The following is a 14,180-nucleotide window of genomic DNA, read 5'->3' as shown; positions in this document are numbered from 1 at the left end:
ACCGCGGGGATCGAACTTGGGTCCTTGTGCTTGCGAGGCAGGCCACCGAACCGCTGAGCTAAATCCCCAGCCCTAAGTAGCATTTTTCTATGAAGCCTTCCTTGAAATTCCATCCCTACAAATCTACCTACACTCTCCTTTGTACTACCACCTGTATAGAGATTTTAGTAGCACTTTACATATATATTTCTCATCACACCATTATGGGGATCGAACTTGGGTCCTTGTGCTTGCGAGGCAGGCCACCGAACCGCTGAGCTAAATCCCCAGCCCTAAGTAGCATTTTTCTATGAAGCCTTCCTTGAAATTCCATCCCTACAAATCTACCTACACTCTCCTTTGTACTACCACCTGTATAGAGATTTTAGTAGCACTTTACATATATATTTCTCATCACACCATTATCAAAAGTACCTACTATGAGCTAAACTATACATCACCCAAGCTAAATAAGACAGACATTAAAATCAGTTAATTTTCTCACAATCACCTGGCGAGGTATCATTATCTTCAGTTTAATGATGAGGAAACTAGGATTTAACAAGAATAACGTGCTGGTGATGGACGGCGCTAAGATTCAAATGAGGTGTGCCTGAGTCTAAAATTCTTATTTTTACTACTCTCTCAGCCATAGAGGACTCAGGGAACCTTGGTGTAGGTGCTATGTAACCTCAGCATACAGCACAGTATTCGGCACACAGCTTGTTGAATGAACAAACAGAATTGAAAAACTCACAGTATCCCACTTGAATTTTTCTAAATAACCACCAAAACTATTGAATTCCATTCAGTATTAACTACAGAATTAATACAGTATATCCATTTTGGATACATTGTATGTTAGGGTGGTCAACAGTTATGAACCTTTCAGAAATTACAATCTGTACGTCTCCAGGTATATACTGGCCCCAACATCCTCAGGCTGTATTTTATGAAAGCATTTTTTTTTTTCTTTTGGTGTTTTGAGACAGGGTCTCACTATGTAGTTGAGACTGACCTGGAACTCACTATGTAGCCCAGGCTGGTCTTGAACTCACAGCAATCCTCTTGCCTCAGCCTCCCCTGGGATTAGAGGCATGCACACCACGCCCAGCTTATGAAAGCTTTTATAGTCTTCTGGCCACTGAGAAACTTGTGGAAACACTTTTAAGAAAATATGGGAGAGGGGCTGGGGATTTAGCTCAGTAGTGCTGCCACCTGCCTTGCAAGTGAAAGGTCCCAGGTTCAATCCCCTGTACCAAAACCAAAACAAAACAAAACAAAAAACAATGGAGACAGATGCAGACCAAATGATTTTCATGTATCTAAATTATTTGAGAATTTTGTGAATTTAGTTGTAGCACAATATTTTTTTCCCTGCACTTTACTAAATATTTCTGCATTTTCATGCCTAAGAAAACTACTATCTTTAAGGAGTTATTAAAAGCAAACCATAGGGTGAAGGGTAGAAGTATGGAGAAAAAAATTGAGAACCAAAATCTGTCATGTAAAGGTACAAGATCCCAATGATGAATGTAACTGTTCTGTATACTTAAAAAGTACCAATAAACGCAGTAAAATCAAAGGAAGAAAATAAAATAAAAGCAAACCATAAAACAAAATAATCCCAGGCATAAATAACTAGTTTACTAATAAAAGTTTTTTCTGAATAAGGAAGGCTTTATTATAAATAAAATTTATAAAGAAAGGAAAAAGGTATTTTAAAAAAATTCTCTCAAGAGTAATTTACAAGATTTCATTTCTACTTACAACAATCCAATTCATCAGATTTGTCACTGCAATCCACATTATGATCACATTTCTTGTGCTTTCCAATGCACTGGCCATTGGCACAGCGGAACTGATCAATTAAACAAAGCACTGGAAAAAAATATAAATAAATTTTTCATTTTTAACATCATGAAAAGCCAAATTCTATCAAGCATCAAAAGGTGCTTTTTCAGTATGAATGAAAAACACACTAGATTTTTAGATTTAACGTTAGTCTCTGGGTTCCAATACTAGAGAGAGAAAAAAGAATCCAGCAAGACATTTCTTACATTCTTCTTTAAATTTTTTTCTTTTACTAATTAATTTTTGTTGTTTATCCAAAAGAATTCTATAGATTTTATTTGTTTATACAATGCTAAGATTAGTAAAGGAAAGAAGAGAGTATGATATTTTAGACTATAATAAATCAAATAATACAGAATTCACTGCAAACAGGGACTATTTTTACATACTCATGACCCGGTCCTTTGGTCTTCTTTCTCAGTTTTCAGACCTTACTGCTATGGGGTGAGCTTGTCCCCCAATATTCACGTGCTGAAGCACGGAATTCTGTGTTATATAGTACAAAGGTGCTAGGATCTTTATGGTGAAGGCAGCCTAGTAGGTCACTAATGTCCTGTTCTCAGAACGGATTGAGGTAGGGTCAAGGGACTCTGAGCCTTCAAAAGAGATTGCTATAGGGCCAGGGATTTAGCTCAGGAGTGCTGTCGCCTGCCTCGCAAGGACAAGGTCTTGAGTTTTATCCCTGGTACCAAACAAAACAACAACACAAGAGAGATTGTTATAAAAAGAGCAACCTGACCTCACCCCATCACTCTGACTTCCTAGCTAGGGATGAGATTTCTTCCTCTCCTAAGTCTTTCAGACATCATGTTTCCATCTGCCATGAGGCCTTTTGGCCAGGGGTCAGTGTCAGGCCCTTCAATCTCCAGAACTATGGCTAAATGAACTTTTTTCTTTATAAAGTTAATTAACTTTGGGCACTTAATTATAGTAACAGAAAGCTGACTAAAATACTGATCTGTATAAACTTCATGCAAATGAAATGAATTAAAACAATTTGGAACATGGCATTATCTTCATGATATGCTCAAATGTCATACTAAAAAATAATACCAGTGATGCTTAATTGGAAAAAAGTTTAGAACATAGGTCTAAAATCCACAAGTTGTCTGCTTAACCCTGGGCTTCACTGTGATGACAGTAAACTTCAAAGTTTCCAAATATTCCCTATGATTCCAAAGTCATTACAGGGTATATGCAAAGGCCACTGAAATCTGAGAAAAGGTATAGTATTACCTGTGATGAGGTTCAACTGTAGGGTGCTGGCTAAGCATGCTTAAACTTCTGTGGTATATACACAGCAATGCCATAGGTATATAAATAGTTTCATGTAGTTCAGAAGACCAAGAAAATTGGAAGTTACCAGAAAGGCCCCAAATTTAACCTGGGCCAAAGTAACATACTAAATTTTCAACAACTTGATGAAAAAGGACTACATGACCAGACATGGAGGAATTTTGGATACCTTCACAGTTCTTTTCATCGGACTTATCCTGGCAGTTTGCATCACCGTTGCATCGGAGGGCACCATCAATGCACTGCCCACTGGCACACTGGAACTGAGACTCTGAGCACACAGGACAATTGAGTTCATCACTGTGGTCTTCACATTCCGTAAACCCATCACAACGCCAAGCCACAGGGATACAGTCAATTTCCCCAGTGAAACAAGTAAACTGCTGAGGAGAACATGTTGGGGGCTCTTCAAATGAACAAGGGGGGAGGGAATGACAAAAGCACAATAATGGTCACACAAAAGTACAAACATTTACATCCAAGTGAAGCCCATTTATTAACATATACAAAATATAATTTTAAAGTATCTCATTTAATCAGAAGTTTTTCTACTACTTTAGATTCACAAATGGGTAAAACTGAGTTTTCTCACATATTGTAATTTAAGTATGGTTATACTAGCTGCAATCACATATAACCTGAGAACAATCACTATAATCATCAGCCTCCAACTATTTTAAAGTAGGCCTAGAATGCACTTTTTTTTTTTTTAAATCTCTGAGGTTCACAAAAGGTGGTCTACCCCCCCGGGGAATCCTTAAGTCCTCTTCTTAGTGCAGTTCACTATTTTTACAATAATTCTAATATGTCATTTGCTTCTTACATTGCATTTACATTGATACCACGAAAGGAAGGGTGGGAAGACTGTCAACACCTCAGTGGACTCGTGGCCATCACACTGCCCTGACTAGCAGTCCCTGGGCTCCAGACAGCCACACACTCACAGCTTAAAAGGACAGCTTCACGCAAGCATGGTCGTGATGAATTAGTAAGAAACATTAACTATATTAAAATCAGCACCGGGGCACAAGTCTCTTTAATAGTGTTTGAGGAAATGGAAGTATGCACAAAGCTCACGCTGTAAAATTAAGCAGGTGAGTTTCTAAAGAGAAAGGATCTGAGTGCTAAATGGAAATCAAAGTCAAACACTATTTTCATCTAAAAAAATGACAAAAACATAAACTATAGTTATTTACACTTGGATTTCTGGTGGGAATTTCTAAAAAAGGAATTAAGTGAGCCTGTTAACCTCAACAAAAACAATGACAATATTTGTGGCAAATTACAACATTCAAGCTGTTAACTGAACGTTACAATTGTGGTAAACATGAATCTAAGACTGTAAGCTTCACAGATTCCCAGTACTTAAAGATTTTTCTGATGAAATTGGTAATAGAGAACAAACGTCATTTTTGATTATATAATGAGATGGGTCAAAACGTGAAGATCTGGAAATGTCTGAATAAAATTCTAATGCCAAATGACTAAGGTGGTCTCGAGTGATCCTCCTGCCGCAGCCTCACAGGTCAGGGACTACACGAGTGCAACACTGCACCCAGCCAGGTCAGTGCATTTTTACAGACAGATTAAGAAAAGTTAACAAATGTGGTTTCAAATTTCATGCTGCAGCCAAACTTGTCAAGATTTGGTGTAGAATCCAAGAACATCCACAACTGTTTGAAAAAGCTATTATTAGAGTCTATTTTCTAACTACTTATCTGTGTGAAGCCAAATTTTGTTCATACATTTCAATAAAAACTACCTATTACAAAATAATGTCAAAATATACGTAAGAATACTGCTCAACATTAAAGACTTAGAAATGTAAAACTTCACAAAAATGTAAATTGTGAAAAATATAAATTCTTTTCCCTAAAGTTGTATTTCCTTAACTATATACTGTAGTTGTTTTCTTAATATATTTCATTTATGAATGTGGGTAAAGGGTTACCGTTATTTTTAATAGTTTTTAAATGTTCTTTGCTTTAAATGCTAGCACTGTAAATACAGATACACATGAACTATAAAAACATAACCTGTTTGAGGCCCTCAATAATATAAAAATATACTCAGACCAAATAGTTTGAGAACTGCCCTCAAGTTCAATTTTCCTATTTTACGAATGAGGACACAGAGGCTCAGAGAGGCCAAGTGACTACCCCAGGCCACAGAGATTCTTATAAACAAGGGATGAATACAAAGCAATAAGAATAAGAGGGACGGTGTCTTACAGTTTAGCCCACTGCCTTTGGTACTGTATTATGAGCTCTTTAAAAACTTGACTGTTAGCCAATTCTCTTGGGAATACCCAACTTTACTATATGACCTGGAAAACCCTTTATCTTTAAAACAGAACACTACAAGTTATAGATGAACACTGCATGTGGAATCTGAAGGATTCTTTTCTAAGAGCCTATTATGCATATACTCATCAACTATACTACGTTGCACAGAAAATTAAAATAGACAAAACGATTCCTGCTCTTAAAACCTTTGAATTTGGCTGAAGATAAGGACTAATAAAAAATAACTGACAACATTACTCTTTAACTACCTGTCATGTAAACTGTGGTAACAAGTGCTACAATTCAGATAGTGGAGATAACAGCAGCTAGTGAGGTTTTCACAGATCATTACGGGACCAGATGCCACTTGGAAACAGTAAGATTTAGGACAGGCAAGCAAGAAGAGAATTATATCCCTGAAATATCACAAGAAAATCTATATAAGCAAAACAAAACAAAAATATGCCATAGGGGTCCTCAAACTCCAAACAGCCAAATAAAAATAGTGAGCAAGTTGGGAAGAAATACAAAATGAGATAGATAGATAAGACACTTTAAAGTGAAATCAAGTTTTAAAGGTCAGGTAGAGAATTTTACATTTTATATTTCATTTATCTCCACTGTAAAATCAATATTAAATTATAAAAAGACTTGTATATAAATGTTCATTGCAGTTTTACTCTTTATAGCAAAAACTAAAAACTGAAATTCTCATCTAAGAGTAACTGTGGTGTCATATCATGAAATACTACCCAGCAATAAAAATCATACAATGATACATTCAACTGTACTACTGAATCTCAAAAATACATTATGCCATAAAATCTTAACACAAGATTACATATTATGATACCACTGACAATGTTCAAGAAAAGGCAAAACTACTCTACGGGGCTAATGATCTAGTGGTTATTTTTGGCAGAGGAAAATTGGCAAGGGACATCAGAGTCCTTTTCTTTTTCCTTTTTCTTTTGAGAGAGGGTCTCACTATGTAATTCAGGCTGCCTCAAACTCAAAACAATCCTCCTGCCACAGTCTCTGAAGTGCTGGGATTGCAGGCATGAATCACTACACCTGGGAAATGCCAGGGTACCTTTCTTGAAAGCTTGTTTGGAGGTTCTAGCAGGGGAGTGCAGCTACTTATATTCCTTCAACTGAGGAAACAGTTCTCCTTGGCGATCGTGCTCACAGACCAAGCATGCAGCTTCAGGAGGGACGCATATGGAACGGTGAGGGAGGAAGGGGACATCCGCCTCCCTCCTCACCTTAGCTGAATCAACCCTGGTGACCAATGGGATGACAAATGACCTAGCCAGAATGCTCTTACATCTGCCAGGGTACTTATCTTAGTGGCAGCACTATACATCTTGATTTGGGTGTTGATTTACACTGTTGTATATTTTTTCTAAAACTCAGCTGAATTAACCTACAATTATGCTCAAGATAAAGATTTCTGAATTAAGAAATATTATTATGCTAATTGATACTATCACACCATGATTTAAACAAGGAATGTACCAATCTGTTATGCCTCTTATGTGGTCAAATTTCACTATAGTATTATTACCAGTATACTCAGTAATACCTTTCCTTGAAAATTGATTGATTGATAGGAAATTAAGAAAAACAACAGGAAATTGCTGATAAGAGTTGAACAAAAGGCTATTCTTCTCACTGGACATACTCCTAACAGTGATACACACACTGACAGAATCCAGAATTCAGTAGGTGGACAGTGCAAGAAGCAGGACTCATCTCACTACTATCTGGGGAGGTAGGGAAGCTGCTATTCTATTACCAGAAATTACAGCTGTTCTCAGGCTGAAATGTGGCAATTCATATATGCAATGAAATAGTACTCAGCCTTTAAAAAGAAAAGAAAAAGTGTTTCATTTGCAGTCACAAATGAGCCTGAAGAACATTATGTTAAATAATATAAGTAGGGCATAGAGAGACAGATACATCAACACACTTGTATGTGGAATGTAAAACTCACACAAACAGAGATTAAAAACAGAAGCAAATTGTCACAGGAAAGAGGATTTGGGTAAGGAGGAAAAATAATTCCAAAGCCTAGTAAAGTACAAATAAACAGAACAAAAATAACCAACTAGGTTATAAGAAACAGCAGCTTCACTGTCTACTCACAGAAGGCTAGACTAAGATATGGAATATGGTGGCATTTAGGCTTGCACAAGAAAATCGTAACATATTTACCTCCACATGAAAGCTCATCCTGAAGCAGAACCAGGTGCATGGGACAAGAACACCTTGTAGTACCATCACCTTTTACAAGACAAATGTGTGAACAACCACCATTATCCTGGGCACAAGGGTGCTGTCCTGGAAAAAGGAACAACTCTTGTCAAAATGAATTTCTTTTATGAACCACAAAGAAAACCAACTACAGATTCAGCATGGACTTAATTTCTACACAATTCCTCACACCATTCCCACAAAATCTATAAGAATGTATCTGTATCTGTATGTATGTATGTACCCATCCACTGTATTTTGAGATGTGCCCCACTATGTTGCTCAGATTGATCTCAAACTCCTCGGATCACTTCAGTGATCCTCCTCTGTCAGTCTCCCAAGTACTGCAACAACAGGTAGACACACACACACACAATTTGTAAGCAAGATAACGGTATATGTTTATGCTAACTTTGTTAATAATAAAAGCTGATTATGGGAACAAGGAAAACTGCTTGGGGAGATGCCTAAGACCTGAATATTATTCTCTTTAAAATATAAGAACTCTTCCCTAAATTAGATTTGCAAGTCAGAAATTTTGTATAGGGCCAGAGATTTAGCTCAGTGGCGCCACCTGTGCCTCAAAAACTTAAGGTCCTGAGTTCAATCCCTGGGGCCACCCCACAAAATAAATTCTAAGAGATAAAACAATTTCACTTTAAAATTGTTTTGTTTTGTTTTTGGTACCAGGGGTCAAAACCCAAGACTTTGTGCTTACAAGGCAGGCATGGTGCCACTGAACTGAATCCCTAGTCTGAAAATTGTATAATGAGAAAGCCTCTTAAGATCACATGGAACTAAGCCATTCAGAAAGAGACAAGTTTATTTGTCAATTCAGAAAGTGACTTGCACTATTACAAATGTTTCATTTCCTCTTATTTGTATATATTCTTCCTCCCTCCCTCCCTCCCTTCCTTCCTTTTCTTTCTTTTCCGGGAATCAAACTTAGGTCCTTGTCCTTTCAAGTCAGGCGGCAGAACAACTGAGCTAAATCCCTGACCCTATTTGTATATTTTTTAAGTGAGGTAATTTTATCTTTCAGTCAGAATTCCTGAGTTAAAAATCTTTAATTAAAGCAATAAACTATTAGGCAACTTTTCAGTGTTTCACAAGTTATATTTAAGGAAATGACTGCTTTGAATTTTCTGTTTAGTCTGTGTTGCAAGTAACCTGACACTTTGTCATCACAAAATACCAAGGTGTAGGCATTCACCATGTGTTATCTCTCATCTACAGTAAACTGGATCCTGTGTTGAGGCCAAGAGTCAGCTGTGGACGAAGGAGCAGACATTCCTAGACACCACTTGTTAGAATATACAACTCACACAGCAGTTTCTCAACCTTTAATTCCACGGCAATTTTGAGAGACAATAATCTCATTCTCTTGAAGTTATCAGAAATTTCACAAAAATGCTTTCCCCACCATGAAACCAAAATATGCCAAGGTATCTAAAGGGAGATACTCTCCCTTGAAATCCTGAAAACATCCACTGCTATTTTCTACAAAGACAAATATTCATATAGCAACTGTATGTATAATTTAGGAACTATGTCATTATTATCTTATTTCAATTAAATGTCCACCCTAAGTTATATATCAGATCATAAATGACAAAATATCCAACTTTCTAATTCTCAAAAACTTCTATTTTACTTGTAATCTTATGAATGGAGGGAACACAATGAACACCTCAATGACCTGTGGTATTCTCCTTTTTCACCTTTCAAGCTTCAATTCCATCTGAAAGTACTGAACTAGCTGGAAAGGTAAGGAGCTTCAGCAGTTTTCTAGTACTACACTCCCACCATCATTAGCACTTCTGGCACCACGATGTATTAACAGGAAATTAAGCAAAGAAGATTATCCCTTTCAAAAGATTTCAATATAGTAAAAACAAGTACCACTACCATCCAAGCTAAGAATTTAAAATTTTACCTAAGGAAAAGAAAAGACTGATTAAACACACCCTTCACTAGGTTTTCACACTAATTTTTAGTCTGTTTTACTTTCAAGAATATAGTTAATCCATGGTAAGTATATTAATCATTATATAAAAATTTTCTTTGAAATGTTAAGGGCATAGAGGGAAAAAGAAAAATAAAAATTTTATACTAAAGGGACCAAAACTTATAAACAAAAGGCATGACAATCAGAGTCGCTGTTGTATCCTACCTAGCAGGTTTTCTTTGTGTACTGAAATGAAACCCATGCCTCACACATACTAAATAAAGACTCTACCACTAAGGTGCACCACTAGTCCAGGAAATTTAAAATGAGCAAGACTGTGCCTTTCTCCTACTTCCATTTTATGAGATGTTTAACTTGAAAAAGCTTTCAGTTGAGTTTTTTGTAAAACTCTAAAGCACGAGTTTAAAAAAATGCAAAATTAAAAATACATGAAAATCTTGAAGACACAAAAGTACATCTTAATTTCTTACAACAAACATGAGTACACCAATTAGCTTTACTTCCAGCACTTACTGTACTCCTGAAGATTCAGTTCCTTTACTGCATGAATGTCACTAAGCTGGGCAATCCGAGCCTGGACTTTAGTTCTGCCCTCTCTACCTGTCATGTCAATTTTTTCAATCATTTGTTGCTGCTTATCAATCCAGTAGAGCCAGTTTTCAAACACAGTCAGTCCCACAGGCTGCAAGATATTGGAGTCTTCTAATACTATCCTGTTGGCACCTTGGAAAGGAAGACAATCAACAGCAATGATTCCATGTGGTCGAATTATACTTTCAACAGTTATTTACTGAACAGCAGTTAAGATTCTAAAAGCAATTAATGAGATAATAGACAATGTGAAATAGGAAGAAAAGGGCTAAAGGTGTAGGAAAAGTGGGAAGGGGAGGGGAAATGTAATAAAGGAAAAGAAAAAAATATGAGAAAATGAAAAAATGGAAATGAAGTGTTTGTAAATGGGGAGGGGAAGCAGGGGCGAAGGGAGGGCAGGGATAAGGGGAAAAAATGAGAACCAAGGCCTGTCATGTAAAGGCGCAAGATCCCAATAATGAATGTGACTGTACTGTATACCTAAAATGCACCAATAAACTCAAAAAAATAAAAGATTCTAAAAGCATGAGAAAACAACATATACACTCTTTACCATAAAATCTGAAAATCATGCTGAGAAGATACACACAGATTAATTTTGTTACTATGTAGCAATGATGCAGGACTACAGGAAATAACATATTATAGGTAGGTTTTGGTAATACACATGGTTTCAGGCAACTAATGGAGGGCTTGGAACATGATCATCCTAAGATAAGGGAGACTCATGGGTCTATGCAATACAGTAGAGACATGCAACAGAACTGAGGCAAGTATGTACAAGAATCTCATATGACAACAATAGTGACGTTTTAAAACAGTGAAAAAGACAGACTGTTTGGTGAATGGTACTGAAAAACTATTCATTACACAGAAAAAAGGGGATGAGTCTGAGTTGCTTGTCTAATGCCATGAGCAAAAGAAGGCTACTCTAAACCTGCAAATCAAGTATAAGATCACTAGAGAAAACCACAAAGACCAAGGTAAAAGGAGGGATACTCCAACTCTATGAGTGAAGATTAAATTTCTTAAACAAGCCAATTCTCCTCCAATATATAAGTAACTTAAAAAAGGGAATTAATATCCTGAATAACGAATTTTTAGCAAGTGGAAACAAAAAACTGGACAGAGCCTATGAACAGCAATTTATAGAAGAAATGTGAATTATCAAAAAATACAATTTTATTAAACCTCAAAAGCAAAGGTGGTTTAAATATATGTGTGTATATGGTAAAATAAACACAGAGTCTAAAATATGCATGGCAAAGTTATTTCTGTGGAAGACAACAAGAAGAGAATCAGGGAGGAATACAAGGCTTCAGAATTCTCTGTAGTGTTTTTTTTCAAGAGAGTGAAAAGGGAAAGGACCAAAAGCAAATATGATCAAACATCCAAATACGACAAGGCTGGATAGCAGGAATTCTATAATTTCCAGATGTTTGAACAATTTCATAATTAGGGTGGGAAAAACCCATGCATATAGAAAAAGAGAAAGAAGACAACTCACTAATGTGTTACAGTGCTGCAGATAATTTTCTCTTATTTTCTGAGTTTTCTTTAATGAATGTGTATTACTTTTAATAACAAAATAAAACACCACAAGGGAAGAAAAAAAGAAAAAGGGAACCTATCTCCAATACCAATAAAAGAGCTTAAATGTTGACGTAAATAATTAATTATAAATCAGAGGTGATATAAGAGTCACACAAACCAGGTGAGGGAAATAATATATTACACCAGGCAAGTGAATACATCTGTGTAAGTGCACGCAGATATTTGGAATCAGAGGAAGTAAATGGGGCACTGGAAACTGAACACAGAAGTTTTTTTTCTATAAATATAAGAAAAAATTACAAAGGTTATCCACAGATACAACCATCCCAACAATGTTAAGAGTAATATTTTCTTTCCGGTATTGGAGACTGAACCTAGGGCCTTGGCACTGAGATCTTCAGACCTTTATTTTTAGGTTGAGACTAAGTGCTCAGGCTAGGAACCAATATGTGAACCTGCTGCTTCAGCCTCTCAGAGTGCTGAGATTACAGGTTTGTGCCACTCCAATCAGATACTCCTTAACATTTTAGTATGCTAACATTCCAGGGCTTTCTCAAGGTACATCTGTTTACATATTTCTAAAGGAGTATATAGACATATATGCCCTTAGAATATATCTATTGTGTATGTACATATATGTACTATACATACATTTTTTAAAGTTTTTAAAAAATTAAGTTTATTGGTACATTTTAGCTATACAATATGACATTTATCATTGGGAGTTTGTACCTGTACATCATATATTGATTCTTATTTTTTTAACCATTCCCCTGCCCTTCCTTCAACCCCTCCACCTCTCCCTACAAAGACTTTGTTTCTGTTTTTTCCTTTTCTCGTATGTTTTCCTTTCCTTTTCTCGTATTTTTTCCTTTCCCCTCTCTCTTCTCACTTCCTCTTCCTCTTCCCCTTGGGACTCTTTCTTCCTATTTTATATTACCTATTATACATTTAGGTCCTCATTTACACTTTCAATTTATCACACCAGAGAAACTATTCAGTATTTACACCAAATAGTCTCACTTAAGATCATAGACTCAATGTGCATTCATTTCGCTATAAATGTCTCTAGACATAAAGATTTTTTTCTCATGTTTTTTTTTTCTTTTCCTTTATTACCTTTCCCCTACCCTTCCCACTTCCCCTACACCTTAAGCCCTTTTCTTCCTATTTCACAGTGTCAATTATACCATCAGGATCTTATGTACCAATACAGTTTTTCATACCAGAGAAACTATTTGGTATTTATACATGTGTGACTTATTTATTTCATTTGGGAGTATATTCTCAGTATGCATCCATTTTCCTATGAATGACTCTAATTTCTCATTCTTTATGGTTGAGTAGTATTCCATTTTATAGAAAACCACATCTTCTTTATCCAGTCTCCAACTGATGGGCAAATGGGCTGTTTCCAAGTTTTAGCTATTACAAACAAAGATTTTTTGAAGCCAAGGGAGGTAGTGCATGCCTGCAAGCCCAGCATGTGGGTGGGGCAAGAAGAATGCCACAAGTTCAAAGCCAGCCTGAGCTACATAGTGAGACCCTGTCTCAAGGTCAGGGTCTTGCTATGTAATCCATGCTGGCCTCAAACTTGAGATTCTTCTGTTTCAGCATCAGTGCTAGGATTACAGCTATATACAAACACCACTATATTCTGAATTAAATGTACAATGAAACCCCTTTCCTACAGGTTAAAAAACTAGCCTGAAATAAACTAATGACTTTAGAAACTGTGCTTCAGAAAATCATGTTTTTATATTTAAAATTATGCTTGTCAAAATTGATTTATGAAACATTCAGGAAGAAAAAAATGAGCAGGAAAGAGACCAGTCACATAGCAAAATAACTAGGAAAGGAGAAGAGAGATATTACAGATCAAGAAATCTAGCATGTATTTAGATAACAAGGAAACAACTGAATGAATGCTGAAGCAAAGCTTTCACCAACTAACTTGATGCTCACTGTGCTTAGTGGATAAAACTGCATGTAAACCAATGTGTACAAAAATAATACAACGCAAGAAAAATACAAATGCTATTGATGAATCATCTTCAAAATTCAAAATAACATGGGAACAAACTTCCTCAGTACCTGAGAGATCACTGCTTTCAATTCGCCGGAGATCTGAATCAGCCCAAAAGAGTTTGCCCAACCTGCTATCAAGGGCTAAAGCAATTGGCTTACTTAAGCCACTGAAAAACAGCACCTCACGTTCTGTTCCATCTAAAGCAGCCCGTTCTATTTTGGGAGACCTTTCCTGAAGATTGGTAAAGTACATATACCTAAAAAGATAAGGAAAAACAGATTACCAAAATAAGAAATCACACAAGAATATTTTTTATTATGGTAGGAGGTAAAGGTTTACCTTAAGAGGTTAAAAAAAAAAAAAAAAA

General features: G+C 36.2%; 1 protein-coding gene across 1 annotated transcript in view; it reads right to left on the bottom strand.

The window, feature by feature from the left end:
- The window catches only part of Lrp6 (LDL receptor related protein 6), a 70,251-nt gene that overhangs the window by 9,592 nt on the left and 46,479 nt on the right, over positions 1-14,180 (bottom strand). The window contains exons 13-17 of the mRNA XM_010643552.2: positions 13,879-14,069; positions 10,153-10,362; positions 7,632-7,757; positions 3,299-3,535; positions 1,750-1,860 (exon numbers count right to left, since the gene is read on the bottom strand). Coding sequence (XP_010641854.1) covers positions 1,750-1,860; positions 3,299-3,535; positions 7,632-7,757; positions 10,153-10,362; positions 13,879-14,069 — 875 coding nt within the window. The remainder of the gene's footprint in view (positions 1-1,749; positions 1,861-3,298; positions 3,536-7,631; positions 7,758-10,152; positions 10,363-13,878; positions 14,070-14,180) is intronic.

The sequence above is a fragment of the Fukomys damarensis genome, unplaced genomic scaffold (assembly GCF_012274545.1).
Source record: "Fukomys damarensis isolate Sample0158 unplaced genomic scaffold, DMR_v1.0_HiC HiC_scaffold_19, whole genome shotgun sequence".
Lineage (NCBI taxonomy): Eukaryota > Metazoa > Chordata > Mammalia > Rodentia > Bathyergidae > Fukomys > Fukomys damarensis.
This window is presented reverse-complemented; position numbering and strand designations above follow the sequence as displayed.